General features: G+C 56.9%; 6 protein-coding genes across 6 annotated transcripts; all 6 read left to right on the forward strand.

The window, feature by feature from the left end:
- Positions 1-4,896: 4,896 nt before the first annotated feature.
- LDBPK_081001 (hypothetical protein, conserved) lies at positions 4,897-5,988 on the forward strand (the record flags this gene model as incomplete). The annotated part of the gene is made up of 1 exon (XM_003858611.1): positions 4,897-5,988. One exon carries the CDS (start codon positions 4,897-4,899, stop codon positions 5,986-5,988), a length of 1,092 nt encoding a protein of 363 aa, XP_003858659.1.
- Positions 5,989-7,509: 1,521 nt separating this feature from the next.
- Positions 7,510-8,607, forward strand: LDBPK_081010 (hypothetical protein, conserved; the record flags this gene model as incomplete). Its single annotated transcript, XM_003858612.1, has 1 exon — positions 7,510-8,607. One exon carries the CDS (start codon positions 7,510-7,512, stop codon positions 8,605-8,607), a length of 1,098 nt encoding a protein of 365 aa, XP_003858660.1.
- A 1,006-nt stretch (positions 8,608-9,613) lies between these two features.
- Positions 9,614-11,254, forward strand: LDBPK_081020 (stress-induced protein sti1; the record flags this gene model as incomplete). Its single annotated transcript, XM_003858613.1, has 1 exon — positions 9,614-11,254. One exon carries the CDS (start codon positions 9,614-9,616, stop codon positions 11,252-11,254), a length of 1,641 nt encoding a protein of 546 aa, XP_003858661.1.
- Positions 11,255-12,949: 1,695 nt separating this feature from the next.
- LDBPK_081030 (hypothetical protein, conserved) lies at positions 12,950-15,559 on the forward strand (the record flags this gene model as incomplete). Its single annotated transcript, XM_003858614.1, has 1 exon — positions 12,950-15,559. The coding sequence occupies one exon, from the start codon at positions 12,950-12,952 to the stop codon at positions 15,557-15,559; it is 2,610 nt and encodes an 869-aa protein (XP_003858662.1).
- A 1,766-nt stretch (positions 15,560-17,325) lies between these two features.
- LDBPK_081040 (phosphoribosylpyrophosphate synthetase) lies at positions 17,326-18,441 on the forward strand (the record flags this gene model as incomplete). Its single annotated transcript, XM_003858615.1, has 1 exon — positions 17,326-18,441. The coding sequence occupies one exon, from the start codon at positions 17,326-17,328 to the stop codon at positions 18,439-18,441; it is 1,116 nt and encodes a 371-aa protein (XP_003858663.1).
- A 1,546-nt stretch (positions 18,442-19,987) lies between these two features.
- On the forward strand, positions 19,988-22,828 carry LDBPK_081050 (hypothetical protein, conserved; the record flags this gene model as incomplete). Its single annotated transcript, XM_003858616.1, has 1 exon — positions 19,988-22,828. One exon carries the CDS (start codon positions 19,988-19,990, stop codon positions 22,826-22,828), a length of 2,841 nt encoding a protein of 946 aa, XP_003858664.1.
- Between the last annotated feature and the right edge of the window lie 413 nt (positions 22,829-23,241).

A 23,241-nucleotide genomic window follows, 5' to 3' on the forward strand; every position in this document is an offset into this window, starting at 1 on the left:
CCGTTTCGAGGCAACGAGCCGCCGCGGCTTCGCGCCCCCACCGGCCAAGGGGGGGGGGCTGGCTGCCGGTGCAAGGAACACGTGGGCCATCGGAGGGAATCTTTCGCGCACAAAAAGCCGTATCCCCGCCCAGCGTGGGATTACCGGATCGCATTTCTGCGCATGCGCGCGCAAAAGCAGAAGATCCCGCCGATAGGGCGTCGAGAAGAAACGGGCGGCGCCTCTCTTTGGCAGGGCTCGAAAAAATCACCCCGGAAGCAATCGTTAGGAAAGGGGTAAAAAGGCTGTCCTGGTGGTTTGCGTTTTTAATATTTTGCTTTGTGCCATGCGCCGGGGTCGTTGTACGGGCGTTGTCGAAAAAATATTTTCTTCTGTTTCTGTTGCGGCTGCCAAGACGGTTTTGAATGGTGGGGTGGCTATTGCCCGAATGCTTGCGGGGAATGAGCCGTGCAAAATTATCACCCCTTTGCGTCTATGGCTATGGCGGCTTGCCCCGCTTAGGGGCGATATTTCGGGCGCGCGCGGGGGACCAGGTGCGCTCATAGGGCGAAGCATCCTTTGCGCAGCGGCTTGCAGAAATTTAAAGCAAGAGCGCCGGTGTAACCCCGCCCGGGCGCTTTCCTTTTATCTGCCGCGCAATTGTTAAAGCGGCCCGGCCTCTTTCAGAGGAAAGGCGCCGCACGCCATTGCGTCGCCCATGCGACCGCGAGTTTGTATCCCAGCAAAGGCGCGAACCCCTTAGGACAAAAAGGCGCAACGGTTTTGGCAGAGGCAGCATTGGCAAATGCAAGCCGCGTCGGGGATGTGTTTGTAGGGCTTCCGCAAAGGAAAATTATGCGGCGCCGGGCGCGGGGGGCGGGTGTCGGTTTTTCGCTGCCCCAGGGCCGGGGCCGGGCACAGCCCACGGCCGCCGCCGCCGCCCCACGGGGCCGGCTTTTGTTTTTTAGGCGACCAGCCAACGACCCCGGCCCCACCAAAACGAGCGAAAGGCCCGCCAACCGTTTAAAGGCTTGGGGTTGTTCAGCGCCAGCTTATCGACGAGGAGGAAAAACTGGCAGGGGTGGCCGTCCGTTGGGGAAAAGGGGGTTGGCCGCGCGCGGCGGTGGCGAACGGGGGTAGGGGCGCATATGGAAGACTGGGGCGTTCTGCTTGCGGCTGGCCGCCGTTTTTTGTAGGCGGTGGGCGGGCTTGCCGGGACCGTCGGGGTTTTTTGGACCAAGCGGAAGCCCAAAGCCCGCCCGCCGCCGACCAGAATGAGAGCGGTGCCCGATACCTCCCGGCACGGAGGCGCGGCCGACCACCGGGCGCGCATGCGGCTTTTGTGCGTAGCCGCATTCTTCATGCACGCTGCGTGCCTTTCACCCTTGCATGTGCAAGGGTTCAAACCACCGGAAGGAGCGCGCCTGAAAAAGGGGAGGGGGGGGGTTGTGAAACCGGAAAAGGCAAACCCCTTAAATTTTCTGTTGGAACGGCGCTTGGCGGCAGCTTTCTCACAAATGGCGGGGCTGGGGGAAATGCTCGCCGTGCTGCCGGCAGAAGGCGCCCCCCTCGAAGGGTCCGCTTCTGACGCTTCTCAAAAAATGTTGGTTTGCAGCCATGCTCTGCGGATCCGTTGGGTTTCCTGCGAATGACCTCCGTGCCGCACTTTTTTGTTTTTTGTTGCGCGGGCGCTGGCGACGGTGCGCCGCCGGGCGGTTTCTTCGTGGCGGCTTTGATTTCAAGGGGCCGAAAGGACGCCCTGGACAGATTTCCCCCACCGAAAAAAGACAAAACCTGCCTTCAAAGACCGGATGAGCCACACCCCGGACAGCAGCAGCACAGGGTTGCCTGCCCAGAGCCCTCGGTTTGGCGCCCGGGGGCGTGGCCCGCGGTTTGGCGCAGGAAGACCTTTTTTGCGAGGGTTGCGCTTTTCAGAGGTCCAAGGGGGGCCGCTGTGCATTTCCCGCGCCGCTCTTGGAAATTAAAAAGCGACCCTGCAAGGCAGGCAACTTCGAAGTGTGTTTCCGGACGACGGGGGCAGGCCCCACAAACCCCCCAATAACGCAACCCAAATGGCGCGGCCCGTGTTGCGCCGCGGGGTGTTTTTCCGGCTGAGCGGGGCTTCCGGCGATGGCGGCGCCCAGCCCCTTTTGCCATTGCAAAAGTGAGTGTCAACCTTCGCCGCCATCGCCGCCCACAGGGTTTTCTGTTCTGTTTGCGTTGCATCCATGCAAACCTTTCTTCATCATTTCACTTTTTTCGCAGCCGCCGAAAATCTTCTGGTACAACAATTGTGTGCAGACGGTGTGCTTTTTCAAAGGGGCCGCCGTTGCCGTTGAGCGTCCCTTCGCGAAAGCCAGGATGACGTCTGAAATATGTGTGAATCACTCACATCAATTTCCTGTGGAGATGCAAAGTGGGGGGGGGGATTGTGCGGGACGCGGCGCCTCCTTTCCAGTTAAACAAAGATCCCATTTTCGTGATGTACAGCCATGCATTCCCCTTCGGCAATGGGGGGATGTTTCCTTGGCAGTCGGTGTCGCCTTGCATTTCCCATGCTTTTAAGAATTGAAACCGAAGCCAAAACTGCCTGTCTGCTTTCAAACGCGCATTATTCAGGCCCCAAAGATCCAGAAATAACAGAAAAAAAGCAACGACAAAAAATTCACAGCAGAAGGTGGGGATGCTACCTCCGCAGCTCCACGAAGGCTTAAAAACCTGAACGTTACGTTTGAACTTGATCGGCAACTTTTTTCCTGCGCTGCAAAGGCTACATCTGCTCATGCTTGCTCACAAAGCGTGCTTCCTCCTTTTTACGAAGCAAAAATCTGCTTTTACGTCACTCGCTTAATGGCGGCAGACTGGTTCATTCAGCCGATCTACATAGTGTCTATGTCCGGAAAATTCTATCTGACTTTCAAAGCTTGGTGTAAACGTGGGGGTGCAGCCCGTCTTCTGAAGGTTCTCTCAAACCTGGCAAAGAGGTTTTGAGAAAGGAGGGAGGGCTGGCATCATGCCCGTGGTGGGGTTCTCGTTCTTAAAAGTGATCTTGAGCAGCGCAGCGTCGTTCTGCATGTGCCGCAGCGCTGGCCCTATTCTTTTTTCAAACGCATTTATTTTCTGCCAGGGGGCATGGGCCCAGAACAGCTCTGCCCCAGGTCGGTCGCACGCCCACCGCCTGCTGCAAAGCAGCGCTAGACACACGTTGCGGCAGTGCGCCGACTCGGTCACCAGTGCGTGACCTCGGCCCCAAACACCACCCACCACCCGCTGAGCAGGGCGCCTCGCAGCCGCTCACCCATCATGCCGGCCGCCCCCTGCTGCATCTCCCCTCGGGGTGGCGCGGGTTCCCTCACCAGTGGGCAGTGGGGGCCAGGTGGGACACATTGGGGTCACGTGGGCACCCTGCCCGTCACACACATGGCACAAACGGCTGCATAGTTGCAGTTCTCTCCGACGCAGCGCCATCAAGGAGCTCACCGCCGGCATCAGCAGCGACACATCGCTCTGACCTCACCACGTCGCAGGTGCTTGGCCCTGTCACTACAAGCAGAGGGTTGACACTCGCAGGGGACAGGGGAACTGCTTGGCTCCTCCAGAGGGAGTGGGTACTGAGCCGCTACGCTACGCTGAGATGCCCACGTGTTAAGAGGGGAGACGCATCGCTGTGATGGAACGAAAATGGGGAGTATCATCTGGTGTGCCGCCTGCTCGGGTTGCTTATCTTTAAAAATATTAGGGTGCAGGACCGGCAGGCTTCATTATTGAGGTGGTGGCTCGTAAGCACCAGCGGAAGTGAGTAAGCAAACAAAAATATTGAAGTGATCGTTGTGCCTCCGTAATCCGCCACACTGAGGTGTTTTTTTGTTGAATCAAACTCAATCTGCCGAAAATCGCCTAGGTATCAAGGCGGTTGTTGTCGTCTTTACAGGAAAATGAGCCTACGTCGCGTTGGAGTATGACACGAACTGATTTCAGCGTACATGCAGCAGTGGATGAAACTTTTTCAACACCTTCTTTTTCTGGCCCCAACAAATAAGGAAAGATTCATAGTCGTTTCATTTCAGAACGGTTCTCAATCGAGTTTCAGCTTCCGCGTGAGAGTGAAGAATGGCCGCAGGATTGCCGCGTGCGCTCTGCTGCACTCTGCTTCCAGTGCAGAAAGTAATTTCCTTGTTGGTTCCGCTGGCCACAAAGGATGCAATTCTGGAGGCTCTCTCTAGGCAAACGGATAGCTCTCCAGAAACGTTTGAACTCTATGTGAAAGAGAACAGCAAGCTCATTGCGGTGCGAGAGGAGATAGGCAGCTTCGACTCTCTTTTCGCTCTCGTGAGGTGTCGCGGGGGTGGCAAAGGCGGCTTTCGCAAGCAGCTTGAGAAGAAGGGTCGCGGATTCGCGCGTGCAAAGATGAAGGCAAAGCGCAAAAGCACGAAAGCGATGCCTCAAGAAGGGAAAACTCAGCACAAGAAACGCGACACAGTGGCAGTGAAAACAAGACTTGCGAAGGCTGAGCCAAGCTCGACGAGAACGATCGTAAAGCAAGGTCTTGCGTTTGTCATAGATTCCTTTCAAAAAGGGAGCCATTCCTAATCTGGTTGGTTTCTGTGCATCACAAGCATCCCTGCAAAAGACAAAAAAATGCTGGAAAGCCGACACCATAACTTACAGGTATATTCTTATGCTTATTTGTTCGGCGACGACCCGCCAGGCTCTTCATCTCAGACGTCTCATACGGTGCCGTGCCAGTGTGACACAGCAAGCGGACGCAAGCAAGTTCGCAACACTTCTCTCTGCTCTTAGCTGACGCTTTCATTTTTTTCCTCCGTCAACTCCAGCCTTTTTTCTCGACTTCAAACAAGCGAAAAACAAAAAAAAAACGAACTTTTGTGTGGCTTTTATGGGATGGCACAGAGGCAGATGTGGGTCGGAGAGTGCCCCGATAGGATTAGGAGGCGAATTAGTGCCGCTACAAAGTCGCGCATGGTCATAAAGAAACTAAATGACCCGACGAGGTTTGCTGTTTGTGATATCCAAGGAAAGAATCATAATTGCACGATTGGGAATCCGCATATGTGCTCCTGCGGCGCTACACAGCCGTGCGCTCATACTCTTTCCGTTCTGCTCTTGTTCTTCAAAGTAAGCGAGGAAAATCCGATTGTATGGCAAAGATACATCAATGAGGTGGAGCTAAGTGACCTTATCGACAAGAGAGCGGATGAAGGAAAATGCGTTTTTTGCCACGAGAGCACGGGTAGCGTCGGCTCATGCGAAAAGTGCGGCGCTCACTTTCATCAGCTGTGCTTGGAATTGGCATCGAAAAGCGGAAAGGGCAACTGCAACACCTGTCCAAAGTGTCGTGGAATGGTGTCGAGGTCTGAAAGTAAAAGCGATACCTGCTGCAGAAACTGCAGAGTGCCTTGCAAAACTGAGAACTACACATGCCTCCTTTGCCCTGACTACTTTTTGTGCAGGCGCTGCTACACGTTGTGCAAGACTCATCCTTCACACCCTTTTAGCTGCAGCAAGCTGGGAGGCCCTGCGCGGTCGACATGCAGTGTGTCGTCTCAGAGTATGGGAGATTTACAATACCGTGAGATTAACCCGGAAGACTATGAAGCACTCATCGCTCTAGACAACGACAAGAGGAGACCTCTAGGGGAAGAGGAGCTTAGTAACCTGCCAGTCGAGTATTTTAGCGCGTGCGCAAGAAGAAATGATAGTTGCCCGGTGTGTCTCCGTAGATTCGTGGCGTCCAACAGGTGTATTGCACTTCCTTGTGGCCACATAATGCACCACAAGTGCGGATTTAAATGGCTCTCTGAATTTAGCGACGTGTGTCCTATTGACAATCGGAAAGTATGCAAGTGGAGCAATACACAGGACGCAAGGACTGCTGGTGAGGTCAAACCTTCCCTGCAGGCCTCTACACGCGACGGAACGACTTTACGGTTTCCTTCGAAGATAACATCCGTCAAGCTTCCCGCAATCAAGCCACGGGAATGGAAATGACGATTTGGCGAGGAGGACAAGCAACTTTCTGCTCCCTTTTCACCGTCGGCACAATTTTCAGTCCGCCTTCTCTAAATGTCCACAAAGAAATCTTTTTTTTTTGCCCTCTGAGCTCTGCTATTTTTTTTTTATTGACCAGCAGCAGAGCCGGACCTTTATCAAGGGGATATACACACTGGGATCTTCACAGGGTGCTTACGAGCAGACTTTGACCTTTTTTCGATTTGTCGAGGTGAGAGCTCTATATTTTCCCTCCGATTAGTTGTGAACACTAGGTGTAAAAACGAACGAACTTTTCCTTCTCGCTTGCCAGTTTCAGTATCCGAAATGATTGCAACGGAAAGCACTTGGTTTGTCTTTTGGTTCCACTCTTGAAGTATACCCTCTACACTTGCTCGTCCAATCATTATTTTGGAGCATTCGCGATGTAAATCTTTTCTAGACCATCCTCAAGTTTGTTTTTCTCATATTCTCACGCATTGAATTGGAGCTCCTCTAGTTTTACTGCGCTTGGAAGACGCTGATTACGGGTATCACATTCTGAACCCTCTTTTCCCATCGAATGTTTCGTTGCATCTTTGATGTTCCTGCTTCCCGCTTTTCTTCCTGCTAATGCTTTTGAAGTCCATCATGAGATATGGCATCTCAGCGTAGCTTAGCGGCTCAGTACCCACTCCCTCTGGAGGAGCCAAGCAGTTCCCCCTATCCCTTGCGAGTGTCAACCCTCTGCTTGTAGTGACAGGGCCAAGCACCTGCGACGTGGTGAGGTCAGAGTGATGTGTCGCTGCTGATGCCGGCGGTGAGCTTCTTGATGGCGCTGCGTCGGAGAGAGCTGCAGCTATGCAGCCGTTTGTGCCATGTGTGTGACGGGCAGGGTGCCCACGTGACCCCAATGTGTCCCACCTGGCCCCCACTGCCCACTGGTGAGGGAGCCCGCGCCACCCCGAGGGGAGATGCAGCAGGGGGCGGCCGGCATGATGGGTGAGCGGCTGCGAGGCGCCCTGCTCAGCGGGTGGTGGGTGGTGTTTGGGGCCGAGGTCACGCACTGGTGACCGAGTCGGCGCACTGCCGCAACGTGTGTCTAGCGCTGCTTTGCAGCAGGCGGTGGGCGTGCAACCGGCCTGGGGCAGAGTTGTGCTGGGCCCATGCCCCCTGGCAGAGAATGAACATTAAAAAAAATGGACTGCAACAATGAGAAGACGATGTGAATACAGTATTCAAAAGGGACGACAACAAAGAACACGCGTACTGTTGCACAGAAGAAGTTGTGTGCGTGGTATCTTCCGAATCGCGGCTTCTCTCTTACCCCCTTTTTCGACGATTGCAGGTTAGGGCCCGATATGTACGTCAGGACTGCGACTGTCTTACAGGCTTGGTCGACTTTCAACCTTCAAGGTGTTTCTACTTCTGCCCGGTCTTTTCTCTGTTACTGGTTTCCTGTCTTTTATTAAATTCCCTGGCACACAATGCGATGGGTATGGTACTTCGGCACAGTAGGCCGTAAGCTGTAAAATTTTGACCATGCGCCGTCTCACCGCCCCTGCTCTGAGCACTCCGTGCGTTCGCTCCATCTGCGGGGCAGCGCCTGTGATGTACTTTCCTCCCTTGCCGTTTGCGTCCGTCTCCAAGGAGGAGCAGATCAAGAAGAACACCAAGATCGCGATCGAGATGATCAGGCGCTACAAGGGTGAGGCGCCTGCGTCCTACACGCGCAAGCACACCGCCACCATAGAGCAACTCGAGAAAGAGATTGAGGCGCTTCTGGGCGGCGCACAGAAGATGCGCAAGGCCACCACGGATGATCAGCCAATGGACAAGCTGGCACTGATGGAGCGCTGCCTCCGCCATGCTCTCTGGTCGTACCACAAAGACGATGGCAAGTATGATTTTGATGAGATTGCGAGGTGGGTTGTTTACACCCCCGAGGACGAGGTGAAGCTCGCACAGATGAAGCGCCAGGTGGAGGCCAAGTCGAAGCTGGCGGCGTATCGTGCCAAGCGTGCCGAGCAGGGTCTGCCCGAAGCCCCCGTTCCGCAGATCAACTGGGGGGAAGAGTACAACAACGTGACGGACCGCGAGCTGGTGAACGAGAAGCGGATTCGCTACGATACGATTGCCGCCAACACCATGGAGCGTGACGAGGCCCAGATTGAGGCCGTGCTGCAGCAATACCGCAAGCCGGTGCAAGATAAGCGCCTTGACGACCTTGTTGATCTTCTCGAGCGCTTCAAGCCGGTGCTCGCTCGCGAGGCCATTATGCAGCGCCTCACCATCAAGCACTTGGAGGGTCAGCTGGGCGTGTGGCGCTACATGGACTGGTGCCCTGAGGTGCGTGATCGCGCCGAGCTCGAGGTGGATGTCTCCGGCTTCCAGTGGTGGTCTCCGCTGGAGGAGCGCCGCCTTTTGCCGGTGCGGCTGCGCTCTGTGAACGAGGTGCGTGAAATTATGGCTCAGACCCAGTCCTCGAAGGCCGCTGAGGCATCGGCTCACAGTCCACAGGCGTCTCAGTCTGCCGGTGACGGTGACCGCGAGCGGCTTCTGAAGGAGGTGCTGGCTTTGCAGGCCCGAATTCACCAGCGCGATGATGCTCCGGTAGAGGAAAATAAGGCTGCTCACTAAGAGGGGTGTCGCGCTGATTCCCGCTGCTGCAGTACGAAAAGCGTGCGAAGATGAACCGATACGTGACTTCTCACCTTCATCGTTGTCGCTCATCTCTGCCCTTGTCGGTTCACCAGTTCTTCGCGTTTGCTGATAGCAGCGGCGTCTGTCTCATTCCCTTCTTTCTTTTGGTTCTCGACATTCTCCTCGCGTAGCGTCTTTACACAGCTTAGGAAGTGCCGGGGTGGGCACGTGTATGTGTGCGTAAGGAGGTGAGTGATGTCACACACACACACACATATATATATATATATATGCACGCACCATCTAAGGCACCGCGAACAGAAGAAGAAGGGGGGGGGGCCTCCCTCGCTTTTCTTTTCTGGTTCGTTCCTTCTCTCTTTTGTTTCGAGTTAGCACAAAGTGATTACTTTTTATATGAAGTTGATTAACACGTGTAGCACCGGCAAAACAGAACAGCAGCGACAACAACAAGCGGCTAGACGCATGCAACACACGCACGGGAACGCAGTACTTTTGTGGAAGTCCGAAAGCGATTGTTTTAGTGCCAGAGGCACCACGGGTGCGATAGCGGATCAAGTGTAGAGAACAATGAGCACCGTGTGAGATCGCCAGCTGTGCGTGTGAAAGCGGTGCCATCGGATAGGCAGCACCGGTGGAGCCGCAGGAAACCACCTTTCTCTGCAGGTCTCTTTTTGTTTTCGTCTGGGAATGCGCAAAGGCCCTGCTGGTGCCCTTATCACGTATCATATCTTTCGTTGCGCGCTCACTTTGCCTTGCCTCTCCTTTCCCTCTCTTCCGTGGTGGTGCCGTGTATGCCTTCTGGGACCCGCTACGTCACTTTGCTCGTTTGAACAGAACTACTGTGAACACCCACGAGCGATCACACACATACACATCCCTCACTCACACACACACACACACAGCAACATCTATCCTACATAAGGCTGAAAAAAAAAGTCTACGAACAAAATTTTTACAGTGCGTCGCCGCACATTTCTCCGTAATGGACGCGACTGAGCTGAAGAACAAGGGGAACGAAGAGTTCTCCGCCGGCCGCTATGTGGAGGCAGTGAACTACTTCTCAAAGGCGATCCAGTTGGATGAGCAGAACAGTGTCCTCTACAGCAACCGCTCCGCCTGCTTTGCAGCCATGCAAAAGTACAAGGACGCGCTGGACGACGCCGACAAGTGCATCTCGATCAAGCCGAATTGGGCCAAGGGCTACGTGCGCCGAGGCGCAGCTCTCCATGGCATGCGCCGCTACGACGATGCCATTGCCGCGTATGAAAAGGGGCTCAAGGTGGACCCTTCCAACAGCAGCTGCGCGCAGGGCGTGAAGGACGTGCAGGTAGCCAAGGCCCGCGAAGCACGTGACCCCATCGCTCGCGTCTTCACCCCGGAGGCGTTCCGAAAGATCCAAGAGAATCCCAAGCTGTCCCTACTTATGCTGCAGCCTGACTACGTGAAGATGGTGGACACCGTCATCCGCGACCCTTCGCAGGCCCGACTGTACATGGAAGACCAGCGCTTTGCCCTGACGCTCATGTACCTGAGCGGGATGAAGATTCCCAACGATGGTGATGACGAGGAGGAGGAACGTCCGTCTGCGAAGGCGGCGGAGACAGCGAAGCCAAAAGAGGAGAAGCTTCTCACCGACAACGAGAAGGAGGCCCTGGCGCTCAAGGAGGAGGGCAACAAGCTCTACCTCTCGAAAAAGTTTGAGGAGGCGCTGACCAAGTACCAAGAGGCGCAGGTGAAAGACCCCAAGAACACTTTGTACATTCTGAACGTGTCGGCCGTGTACTTCGAGCAGGGTGACTACGACAAGTGCATCGCCGAGTGCGAGCACGGTATCGAGCACGCTCGCGAGAACCACTGCGACTACACAATCATTGCGAAGCTCATGACCCGGAACGCCTTGTGCCTCCAAAAGCAGAGGAAGTACGAGGCCGCCATTGACCTTTACAAGCGCGCCCTTGTCGAGTGGCGTAACCCTGACACCCTCAAGAAGCTCACGGAGTGCGAGAAGGAGCACCAAAAGGCGGTGGAGGAAGCCTACATCGATCCTGAGATCGCGAAGCAGAAGAAAGACGAAGGTAACCAGTACTTCAAGGAGGATAAGTTCCCCGAGGCCGTGACAGCGTACACGGAGGCCATCAAACGCAACCCTGCCGAGCACACCTCCTACAGCAATCGCGCGGCCGCTTACATCAAGCTTGGAGCCTTCAACGACGCCCTCAAGGACGCGGAGAAGTGCATTGAGCTGAAGCCCGACTTTGTTAAGGGCTACGCGCGCAAGGGTCATGCTTACTTTTGGACCAAGCAGTACAACCGCGCGCTGCAGGCGTACGATGAGGGCCTCAAGGTGGACCCGAGCAACGCGGACTGCAAGGATGGGCGGTATCGCACAATCATGAAGATTCAGGAGATGGCATCTGGCCAGTCCGCGGATGGCGACGAGGCGGCGCGCCGCGCCATGGACGATCCTGAAATCGCGGCAATCATGCAAGATAGCTACATGCAACTAGTGCTGAAGGAGATGCAGAACGATCCCACGCGCATTCAGGAGTACATGAAGGACTCCGGCATCTCAGCGAAGATCAACAAGCTGATTTCAGCTGGCATCATTCGTTTTGGTCAGTAGACTTCTACGCTGCCTCATTTTTTTCTGTGTCTTTGCGTCGGCGGACATCACAAAGAACAGTAAAGCAGCGATTCGCATGCACGGGTAAAGTGCTGCGCCTCTCAAACACGACGTCGAGGCTGTGGTGCAGATGCGCGTCCCGCATGAAGGTAATGAAGAGGAAGCAAGGGATGTCGTTTGTGAGCCTTTGTGGCTGCGCACACACTCCTTATCTCCTTCGCTTGGCACCTTCTCCCCTTTTTCTTCTCACGCTCTTCCTGGCGCGGTGGTGCAACGATTTTGTTTTATTTTCGTGTGTAGTTCCTCTATTCAACGGTGCAATGACGCTAAAGAAGCTGCCCTGTATTCGGCTAGGGCGAAGGTAAAAAACTAGAGGGAGGGAGGGAGGGAGGGGGAAGGCAGGGGCGGCGAGCAGAGGGGACACCGTGGCCATCACCGAAAAGAAGCAAGCAAAAGAAAAGGTCTCCAACGCCTGCATTTCCGCGCGCTCTCACCCACCTCCCTTCTCTCTCTCTCTCGCTATCTTGTCAACGGAGACATGAAGGTCATTTGGTAGGAAAAGAGGGGAGGGAGGGGGACGACGCGCTGCGTCTTTCGGGCACTGGCCGCGTGCGGCACCCTCTTTTTTTTTCTCTCTATTGGCACTGTCTTGTTTCTTTTCCCTTTCCTATCATACGCGTCTCGCAAAAGACTCCGCGCTGAGCAGCCATGTGCTGCGGCGTGGAGGAAGTACATCGACGTCACTGATGCATAAATGCGCGTCCGTGTACGCGCTTGTATGGAGCTTCTAACAGCGTCTGTGTGTGTCTGTGTATTTCGAGCGTCTGTATGCTATTCTATTAAGCACCGAAGAAACGACACAAACGACAGCGAAGATGGTGTCGGCTTTTCGGCTAATCGCTCCCTTCAATAGCTTCTCTGAAGGAGATTCTCCCCCCAGAGGAATAGACTGCAGATGGGGTCAACGTATATCTGAGGAGTCGACAGAAGACAAGGAAAAGAAGGGTGACGCAGAACCATGTTGTTTTCTTTGTGCCCAGGTGTCACGTTGGCAGCGGCGGGCCTGTGCAGGTGGCGATGGAGGCACACGGGGTGGCATAGAAGCTCACGGGCTGATCACGCAGCTTCTGGCTTTACAAGCTGATCATCTTGCTGCGATGCTGCGATGCCGCGGTGCACCGTGACACCCGTGCATACCAAAGAAAACGACCAAAAACAAAACATGATCAATAACGAAGGGGCAACACAAACGGGCAATCGGTAGGGGGCGCGTCTGGTGCTGTAGTCGACAGAGCTCACTCTCGTGTTCACGACAACGCACTGCAGGAATACCTTCCGGGTGTCTACTGAGGTAGACAGAGACGCACTCACGCATAGCCAGGCAACCACTTTGGTGTCCCCCCCTCTTCAACTCTCCCTGCTCGCCCACGTTCGCCATGCCTCGTGCGCACCATACACCCGCCCATCGATACATGAACGCCGTTACTGTTTCGCTCCTTTTCCATGCTGCCTCTCGTAACTTAAACATACAACAACACAAAACTAACTCTTGTGCCTTCTTCACTAGAGGAACTCCATCATCCACACTTAGTCCCCTTGTTGCTATCGCCCAGCGCCTTCGCACGCGAAACGTGCGCAGATACACCTCTTCCAATAACATAACACCACAACAGTGGGTGTGTGTCTGTGCCCTTCATGTCCTCCGATCCGCAGCTCCGCCTCTCGATGGCGAACCAGAGCAACGTGCCAAAGGAGTACGTTCGCGCTTTGGATCCGCAGCTGCTTCCCCCGCGCGTGGGGCACAACTGGAATGACCAGGCGTTTCGCTTCAAGCAAGGCAAGCCACAGCAGCTGGAGGCGGAGTTCCGCGGCACGCGCGTGTTTCCTGCCACGCGAAACAGCACGTTCCCAGCACCGGCCCCAGACATGTGCCGCACTGCACAGCAGCTGGTCGATGCCTTGATGTCTTCTTCCCTCAACCGCAACGCCGCTACGCGCAAAGCTCGCGCTGCTGCGGATTGGCGCCACGTGACACTGGATGACAAGGTGCTGCGCTTCTACGCTTTCTTCAGCGAGCCGGCTCCCGAGGCGGGGGCGGCCTCGTTCTGGCACCGCAGGGTGGTCATTAGCTTCTTCCCCGTCGACGACACAATCCTCATCGAGGAGCCGCGCATCATTAACAGCGGTCTTGACGGCGGCGTGTTTCTGAAGCGGCAGAAGGTGGTCGCCGATCCGCGGCAGCGAGAACAGTTCCCTGGTGAGGAGTACGTGTCCCTCAACTTCTTCAACGTGGGAAACTCGGTGCGGCTCAACGCCACGGACTTCTTCTTGTACGACTGCGACGACTTCACACGTGACTTCCTCACAGCCCTCGGCATCGAGGTGGGGGCGCCAGTGGAGTGCCCAGACGACCTGTTTATGTCCGAGTACGGGCGATATCAGGAGCGGCTCAAGTCTGGCAAGTTCGGCTTGCTGTCTCAGGACTCTAGCGCCGATGAGGTGGAGCATTCCGTCCGCTTCATCCGGGACGGTGGAAAGATGCTCCGCTTCTACGCCATCCTCGACGAGCGTGACAGCGTCCCTGCTGGGATGGTGCGAAGGCTGGAGGTGATGTTGTTTGTGGAGGACAACTCCATTGCTATTGTGCAGCGGCAGAGCTCTCCAGAGAGCTGCCAAGGCCTGTACCTGTCGCGATGCTGGCTTCCCAAGAGTGGCTCGGTGGCCAAGGCGAACGAGCTGACGTTTGCACATCGCGTGAACGGACAGCGCGAGCCGGACATGGGCATCCCAGACGCCTACTACCGCGACGTGGATCTGGACGTCGGCGTGACTCTGAACGTCTTCGGCCGCTCAGTCCTCCTGTACGACTGCGATGACTACACACGAGAATTTTTCATGGAGCGCTACGGCGTTTCTTTGCGGCCGCCTGTGGATGTGTCGAGCTACTTTCAGGGAGATGGGCGCCGAACAGTACTCGGGACAGAGGCACCAACGAAGAGCCTCCTTGGAGACGGTGTGAAGAGTGTGGTGGGGAAACCAGCTACCGCCGCGGACGCCGGAGACGCCGACGGAGGCGTCGCCGTCTCCTCGGCCAATGCCGCCGCAGCGGCGAAAGGCACGCCGACTGACACGCTCCGTTTCCGTGCTGTGCTCGCCCGCCCCGCCAACCATGACGACGAGCAGCGCCGCTTCACTGTCACTTACTACACCAACTCGGAGGAGTTCATGGTGTATGAGAGTGCGTACCCGAAGGCCGGCATCAACGGTGGCTGCATGTGGAAGCGAAGGAAGGTGATGAAGATTCCGCCGAAACCTGGCCCACGCAACGCGCCGAAACCACCGGCCGTGCCGGGCGAGGTGCCACACTACACCCTCTCCGATCTGGGTGAGGGCAAGGAGGTCGTCATCAACGGTCTACCGCTGCGGCTTTACAGGATGGATGCGCACACCGCCACCTTCTACGCCCGCTGCGCCGGTACGCTGCCGGAGGACACTGCTGACGGGCCAGCGATGGTGACGGATGCGACGGGGGCGATGGTGACGGTAGACCATCTCGTCTCGGAGCTTCGCAGCTACCTTCACTCTCGATATGGAACTGGGGTAGCCTCGTTTATGGCACTCGATCGCGACCGCGACGGTATTGTAAGTTTGCCCGAGTTCACGATGGCGATGAAGGCGTTCCAGATTACGGAAGACAGGGGTGCCGCGGCTGCCATCTTCGCGCATATCGCCCCCACACGCGACACAGCGTACTTCACTTCTGTAGACCTGATGAAGTGGATAGACGCCGTCGGCGATGAGCACAGGACGGCAGGCTCTGTGCGAATTGCCAGCATGCCAAGCGGCGGCAGGGAGGCCGAGCTGAAGGAGATTGAGCGGCGTGCGTTGCGCTCAAAGGTGCTGCGGGAGCTGAAGTCCCGCCTGGACGCACGGTGCTGGAAAGGGGCGGACATGTTTCGCCTGGCGTCCACCATGCCGCGTGCCTACCGTGGCCGTCGGGCTGACCTGTATTCTTTCACGAACCCAGACCGCGACACAGTCATCACTCCAGTGCAGCTGCGCCGCTGCATCGAGGAGATACTCACTGGCGCCCCCACCGCCGCGGAGATGGCGTGTCTCTTAGAATTCTTCTTTCCTACTCTGCCAGCGGAGGCCTACACTCAAACCCGCGACAACGGCACAACGTACGCCGTTGACTTGAACGAGTTCCAGAAGCGGTACTACGTGATGACAAAGGAGACGATGCTGCCGGACGACGATGCCGCTGCCGCCTCAAGCTCGTCGCGAAGGGGGACAAGAGAGTGAGAGAGAGGAGTGGGCTTGTCTGTCGCTTCGCTTCTCTTCTCCGCACGCGCATGGCTGGGTTTGGCTCGCTCCCCCTCCTCCCTCTCTCTTTCTCAGTCTCTCCTGCTGTTTGAATGGATTGTTTGCAGTGCAGGCGCGAGTGACGCCGTTGATGCGGGCCACACCCTCCGTCGTTTTCGTTTCCTCTCCGTTCGCCCGGATTCTCTACTCCTTTTTTTCAGTGGCGGCTGCTGGTTGTCGTTGCCAATCTTGCCGAGCCGCATGCGCATATGGCAGCGTCGGGATGTCTCTCTCTCTCTATCCCTCTGTGCATCTGTTCACCTCTTTTTTTTTCTCCCTTGAATGTAAACTACACAGCGGGCTCGTGCTGTGCTCCCCACTCCCCCCTTTCTCTTGCCTCCAGCAGCTTTCCTTTACCCGCATGCCTTTTTCTGTTCGCTCTCCGTGCCGTGTTTCCATCTCCTCTGCCACCCGGAACACGGGAAGGACAAATTGGAATCGTCAAAAGATACGTGGCCTTCCCCCCTCACGCCGCCACCCCCGCTCCACCTCCCCCTACCGGCCCTCCTCCATGCAGGGACATGCAGCAGGCATGCGACAGCGACATGGTTCTTGAGTTCGAGTTTGTAAGTGCAGCGAAGGCGCTTCAAAAGCGCTTGGCCTTTTGCTGTCCTCGTTCGGTAGTCGGCGGTGGTGGTGCTTGCACAGATTGTGCGTGAGCGTGTGTAGCCATGTATGCGTAGCCCCACTCGAAGCACGTCTGTCTGTGAGTGTGTGCGAGTCGGCGCACCTTCTCAGGTGCGCCGACACCTCGCTTTTTGAAATGGGTTCCATTGCGCTCGTCCCCTCTCCCGCACCACCCTTTCCTCTGTCTCTGTTTCTCCCTCTGTCCATGGTATTGGACCGCAACGTATGTGCCTGTGCTTCTACCCCCGTCTAACAGAGGGACGGCAACGTGGGTGACAACAACGGAAGTGAGAGAACAGAACGGACAATAACGTTTCCACTATCTTCTCCGTTGCGCTGTCTGCTGTTTGTGTGGCTCATCGGCATCCATTATCACCTCCAGAGTCACATCGAGTCGCGATCTGGGCGCCTCTGTTCGAGGTCGAGCGATCAACAACAACAAAGATACTCCTGCAACACAGGCGACAGGCTCACACAATTTTTCGCAGCAATACGCAAGGCACCCCACGGACGCGGCCACCCTCCTTTTCGGTTCTTCTTTCACATCCGCTGTCTTTCACTGCGTGCGAGGGGATACGGGGTTTTGGTGTGTTTCCTCCGATCTGCTTTTCTTGCCTCCCCCCTCCTTCTCTTCCCTCCTCCCTCCTCTCCCCCCTGGACCTTTACCATATTGAAGAGCAGGCGTTTCACCTACACTAAAACAAAAACGTGTGTCGACTATCAGCTCGTATTTCAGTGATAGGGGGGTAGCTCTCCTCTCCCACTTCTTGAGTATACATATATATATATATATACACTATATAAGCAAGGAAAAACCAAAGTGGGAAACAGAAGGATCACCGCTGTAAAGTGGGAGGCGAACGAGGCGCAAAGAAGAAAAAAAAAGGAGGCGGCTGTGGTGGAGTGGCAGGCGACATACACACACTCGCACTGTGCCGCCCTTTTTCGTTCTTCTGCTTCCTGTTGCGTGCCCTTTTCTCTCCTCTTTTTATGTGTGGACCGACCGCGGCGTTTGAACGGTTCCCCCTGTTCTGTTCTATTTTTACCCCTTTCCCAGTGCCCACGGATTGCCCTCGAAAATGTCCGTCTCTCCTCTCTGCGATCAGCTGAAGCGCATCGAGAAGGCGTACTTCTACCAGCCGGGCAAGATGACGGAGGTACATGCGATGAGTGGGACCGTGAGCCCGCACACGGAGAAACGCGACTACTCGCGCCCGTTCTGCCTAGTCTCCGGTAACGGGAATCGTCCGCTGGCAGAGGCGGTGGCGCTCCTGATGGGCACCCACACCCACCACACGTCTGTGACGCAGTACTCTAACGGCGAGGTGAACGTGCGCATCAACGAGTGCGTGCTCGGCGCTGATGTCTACATCATTCAGAGCACCACCGGAAACGAGATCATCGACATTAATACGGCGCTCATGGAGCTGCTCCTGCTGATCCGCAAGATGCGTCTGAGCAATGCAAAGAGTGTGACCGTCATCGCCCCCTTTTTCGGGTACGCTCGCCAGGACCGAAAGACGAACCTGCGCGGCCCCATCTCCGCCTCCGTGGTCGCGCGCATGATCGTGAAGATGGGCGTAAACCGTCTTGCTTCTCTGGACCTGCACTCGAACCAGATTCAAGGTTTTTTCGACAACATTCCGGTAGACAACCTTCTCATGGCACACGAGTTTGCGCGGTACCTGCACGACCAGCCGTGGTTCAACGTCGATCAAATGGTGGTCGTCTCGCCTGATGCGGGCGGTGTGGAGCGGGCAAAGCAGCTGGCCGATATTCTGCAGGTGGGCCGCATCGTCACCATCGTGAAGCGGCGCATTGCGGCTGGAAAGGTGGACACGATGCAGAGCGTGGGTGAGGTGGCCGGCTTCACTTGCATCATCGTAGACGACATGATCGACACCGGCGGCACACTGGTGAAGGCATGTGAGCTTCTGAAGGAACTCGGCGCGGTGCGCGTGATGGCGTGTTGCACGCACGGCATCCTCACAAACCCCTGCCCGGATCGCATCAACAACTGCAGCGCCCTTGAGCAGCTTGTGGTGTCCGACTCCATCCCGCAAGAGGAGCACCAAAAGGTGATCCCCAAGTTGAAGGTGCTCACCATTGCGCCTCTTATCGCGGCCGTCATTCACCAGTACTTGAACGAGAAAAGCGTCAGCTCCCTCTTCCCTCCCTCACTGCGGGACAGCTAAGGAAGGTGTGAGCGTGAAGTCACACGCGCACCTTTCTTGGTCACAGCATACAGGAGACAAGACGAAAAAAAATGAATTAATGAGTGCGTTCAGCCCCTCACATCTCCAGCGGCACCTTTGCATGCCTGCGTCCGTCTCTCGCTCGCTTTTCTTCCATAATTGCTGCTGCTGCCGCCTCCTTTCGCCTGCCGCAAGCACCGACACATACGGACACACACACACAACCGAAGAAGTGGGCAAGAAAGGGCAAGGGTGGCCTCCCTCTTCCTCCCTCCTCACCGACCGCAGCGCTGACGATGCCACGAGAAACCAACGTGTTGATGGTCAAGGACTTAAAACTATGTTTGTGTGTGTGTGTGTGTGTGTGATAATCTTCCCGTGGACGTCTTCACTGTGCTTGGCTGGCTTGGCTTGCCGTGCCTTCTCTCCTACTATTTTAGGTTTTTGGTGGTCTTGCGTCGACGCGTCTAAACACATTCGCGTGTTTTGGCTCTCTACAAAACAGAGAAGAGGGAAAAAGGGGGGGGGTGTGCCGTCGTGTTTTTGCCCCCCCCCCTTCCCTACACACACACACACGGACACAGACAAAGACAGACCTGCTTCTGATCAAACTGGGAACATGGTTGCACAGGCGCCGTGATCCATGACTGGGAGTTGCACATCCTTGGAGGCCTTGCGAGGGTATTAGCGGAGAGGGGGAGGGGAAGAGGGGAGGAAGCGTGCGTCACGTCAAGTGTGAACTCTGTCTTGCCTCTCCTCTCTTTCTCTCTGGAGGATTCCGTGCAATATCTTTGTTTAGTGCGGAAATGTGCGTTGCCGAGGGATCGCTACCTCTTTCGCCGTTCTCTCGGAGTCCTCTGTTCAAGGGCAGCCTGGCATACGGGGTCACACGCTGGAGATGCTCGTGCGACCCTTTTATGCGTGGGCATGCGGGTAGGACAGGCGAAGAAAGTATACCACCGCCACAACTCCTCCTCTACTGTTTTCTCCCCTTTTGCACCCTTCTCCTTCCACCTCTACCCGCTTCCTCCGTTGCACACGCCCACGCCCTCGCGTCGCAAGAGGACGCCCCAGAAGACGAAGCGGCCAAGAGGCAAAGAGCCCATCTCGTTTTCGCCGCGTGCGTGCGTGTGAACAGTAGTGCACCCGTGCGGCGGTGCAGCTCTCACAACACTCTCGAGTGCCTCGTCTCCTCCCTCCCTCCCAACCCCCTCCCTCAAAAAAAAAGATTCATCTTGCTTTTTTTTGCTTTGTGCTGCGCGTGCAACTGACAGACATAGACGCACGCACCCGCACCCACACGCGCACGGTGGCACCTTACTCTTCTGCTTCCACGTGCGTGCACGCATGTGGTACGTGATACAACCCATAGACACACTCACACCCACCCACCCACACACAGGACCTACACGCACACCCTGATTTGCCCCTCCCCTCTCTCTTTCTCGCGTGTCTCTCATACACGTACGCATTCCATCTTTCCCTTGTACTTCTCCCGCTTCCCCCCTTCCCCCACCAACCAACTTTACCACACCTGTGCTCACAGATGACGTCGCTGACTCTCAGAGAGATCGGGGCCACCAACAACGTCGCAGAGGATCACGACGTCCTAGAGCTCTTCGCAGCGTGTCGCGAGAGCGTGGTCCACGTGGCGGCGTCGCACCTGCTGCCATATCATGTCGCAGTGACCACGAGAAATGGTTTTGTCGAGCTCATCGACACTGCCACTGGTGAGTTTCGTCTTTTCCTGACGTATCTCGACCGAATTCCTCTTGATGCCTCGCTGCGGTGCTTCTCACTTGTGCCTAGCCTCTACGCGGCCTCGCAGCAGCATCACCATCGCCGTCCTCAGCACCACCTCCTCTACTCCCTTTCCTACTCCAACGAGCTCCTGCTGGGAAACGTGGAGACGGGCGCGGTGCGTGTCTTCGCAACGTGTGAGAGCCGGCCAAGTGTCGTGCAGTGTGATGGTGACTACATCATCTGTGGCGAGGGGACCGGAAAGGTGACGGTGTGGCGCACGAGTGTGGAGGGGGAGTGGGACGCGCGATATGCCTCTAGCTCTGCCGCATCCACTTCCCTATTGCCGCCTCTGTGGAAGGCTTGTCTCTTTGATAGCACCGTCGTCTGTGCGAATCTCCATCGAGATCAGCTCGTGTGCTGCTCGGCAGACTACCGCTGCGTCGTGGCGTGCGTGGAGGACGGGGTTGTGCGTGCCACTCTGCCGCTCGACCTGAACCAGGCGGTGGCTGTGTTCGCTCTGACGATGCCGTCGATGGCATCGTTGCTGCACAAAAGCCTAGTCGTGTGCCTCACCTCGCGCATCTCCATCTTCACATCGAGGCCGGCCCGCGACACGGCTGCCTCAGCGCAGCTCTCCCCGTCTTCTGTGCCGACCGCAGAGCACTTGGAGTGCTGGACGCGCCAAGGGGACTGCGCTGTCGAACGAGAGGAGGTGGCGTGCGCTTCATGTCTCGGCGGCTATCTGGCAACTGGCACCATCTCTGGGTTGGTGTTACTGTACTCCTGTGACGCTGCTGAGCCGCTGGTGAAGGAGTTGGTGCGCTTCAACGTCGGCTATGGTGTCACGGGCATACAGCTTTTCCCCAACGACACACTCCTTGTCGTCACATCGGTTGGCGATGTCTGGCGATGGCCGCTGTGCGATTTGCTGCGCAACGCGGGCGCGAGCGGCGCAGAAGGCGAGAAAGATGAGGCGACGGAGGCGGAGCCGACAGCTGCTTCACACCAGCCTCCGCTGCCGTTGGCCGCACCACGGGTGCCAGCGGCTCCGTCTCCGCAGGACAAAACCCTCCATACTGAGCCGCGTGTGCCTGCCCCCCCGCACGAGGTGAGCTACACCCAGGAGGGTGACACAGAGGACCGCAGCTTCTCAGCCCACGACACCTCGACTCTGGGACACACACCGCAGAGAGAGCGCGAGGCAACAGCAAGGGTAGAGGAAATTGTCACCGCGGTATGCGTCGACGCCGACGCCCCTTTAGTCGGTGCCCGCAGTGACGCTGAAGAGCAGGGCACCCCATCGGTGCATCTCTCTACCGCATCTGCGTCTCTTCGGGCCCTGAGCGCTTCATCCGAGAACGACGGTGACGAGGACCACCCGAACGAGCGCGGCAATAGCAGCACAGACATGGACGCGCGCCGCGCCGAGCCAGCGACGGTTTCGTGCCTTCCGCCGCCGCCTCCGCTCGCGTCGCCGACGGTTTCAGATAAGTTCGATGAGAAGAGAGGCGCCGGTGGTGTGGCTCGGTGCGCCACCGAGTTTCAGCGGCGGACCCTCTACGACCCGGAGCAGAGCACTGAAGAGCTGGGGGTGGTGGACATGGGCGTGCCGTTCAGTGCTGCTGAAAATTCGGCTGACCTAAGTCACGATGACCTGCGCATCGCCGTCTCACCACCTTCCACTGCAGACACCACCGCCCACCACGACGCAGCATTGGATGGCAGCGGCGCAGACGTACCGGAGGTGACAGCGAGGGGGCCAGCCGCAGGCGCAGCAGCACTAGCAGCCAAGGAGGGGACGATCAGTGACAAGGACATTCAGCCCTTCCAGAGCAACCACGGCGACCTCCGCGACACCGCTGGTGTGGCGCAAGGTACTGTCCACAGCAGCCCAGGTATTGCAAGCAGACAGGGAACGAGCATGAAGGCTGCCGTGGACGACCTGGAGCTCGAGTTCGCGCACGCAATGAAGCGACTGCTAGGGCCAACTGTGGGCGTTGAAGGCCTCCGCAAGGACCGTCGTATGAATCCTCGCAAGGTGGCTGGTGTTCTCGCCAACCTCACGAACCAGCAGGCAGCCGCAGCGGGTGCCAAAGGGCTCTCCCATGAGGCGCCGTCGCAGCCACGTGCACTCGAGGGGTCGAACAGTACCAAGTTGCTGGAGGAGAAACGGGCGACGCTAGAGGCAGCCGCATTCGACTTCGAAGCGTACCGGCAGGCTCACCGCTTGGAGGTGGATGCTCTACAGTATCACCACCCTGTGCGGGCTCCTACCTACACCCTGCAGGATCGTGTCTTTGACGCTGTTGAGTCTGCGGGACGTCTTTGCGACAAGGAGGCCGGGAGAGCCACTGGAGCCTCAGGGAATGCCGCTGCCACTCTCCCCGCAGCGCCAGAGGATGAGTTACGCGACGTGACGTACGGCAAGGTGAAGTGGACTCTTGACCCTCAAATCGCTGAGGAGCGTCGGCGCGGCGGGCCAGAGATAGCGCAGCACCACTGCGATCACTTGATCTTTTCGACTCCGTACCCCACGAAGACAACAGTGCTGTTTGCCGAGGAGGCGCCTCTCATGCCCAGCACAGCGTGGGAGGAGGTTCTCTTGCTGCCGCTGCCGCTCCCCCCCGCTCCCTCCGTCTTCTAGGGCACTTCACTGGGAGGGACTTCCGTGCTTTCACGGACTTGTGCGCTTCTCGCTTCGCTCTTTCGCAGGCATCCGACCAGCCCCACTACCACAAACATTCCATGCCACACTGCCATTGCCGCGGCCAACGCGGTCGCGCACGCGCTCAAAGGGCAGAGGAGGGGGGGGGGGTAGGGAGGCTCCCCTCTTCAACAACGGATTCTTTTGATGCTTGTGCCCTTTGGCATCCGTGAAGGGGTGCGCTTGCTGTGTCCTCGTTACGGGAGAGAGCAAGTGAGTTTGGCAGAAGACGAGAGAGGGAGAGAGGAGCAGTTCCGCTTACGTGTTATGTCTCCCCCGACTTCTCTCCAACGCGCATGTGGCTACACCTTTCACATCAAGCTTGCGGCAGACGTAGCTGTTGCCTGTGTCCT

Source organism: Leishmania donovani, chromosome 8 (genome assembly GCF_000227135.1).
Source record: "Leishmania donovani BPK282A1 complete genome, chromosome 8".
NCBI lineage: Eukaryota > Euglenozoa > Kinetoplastea > Trypanosomatida > Trypanosomatidae > Leishmania > Leishmania donovani.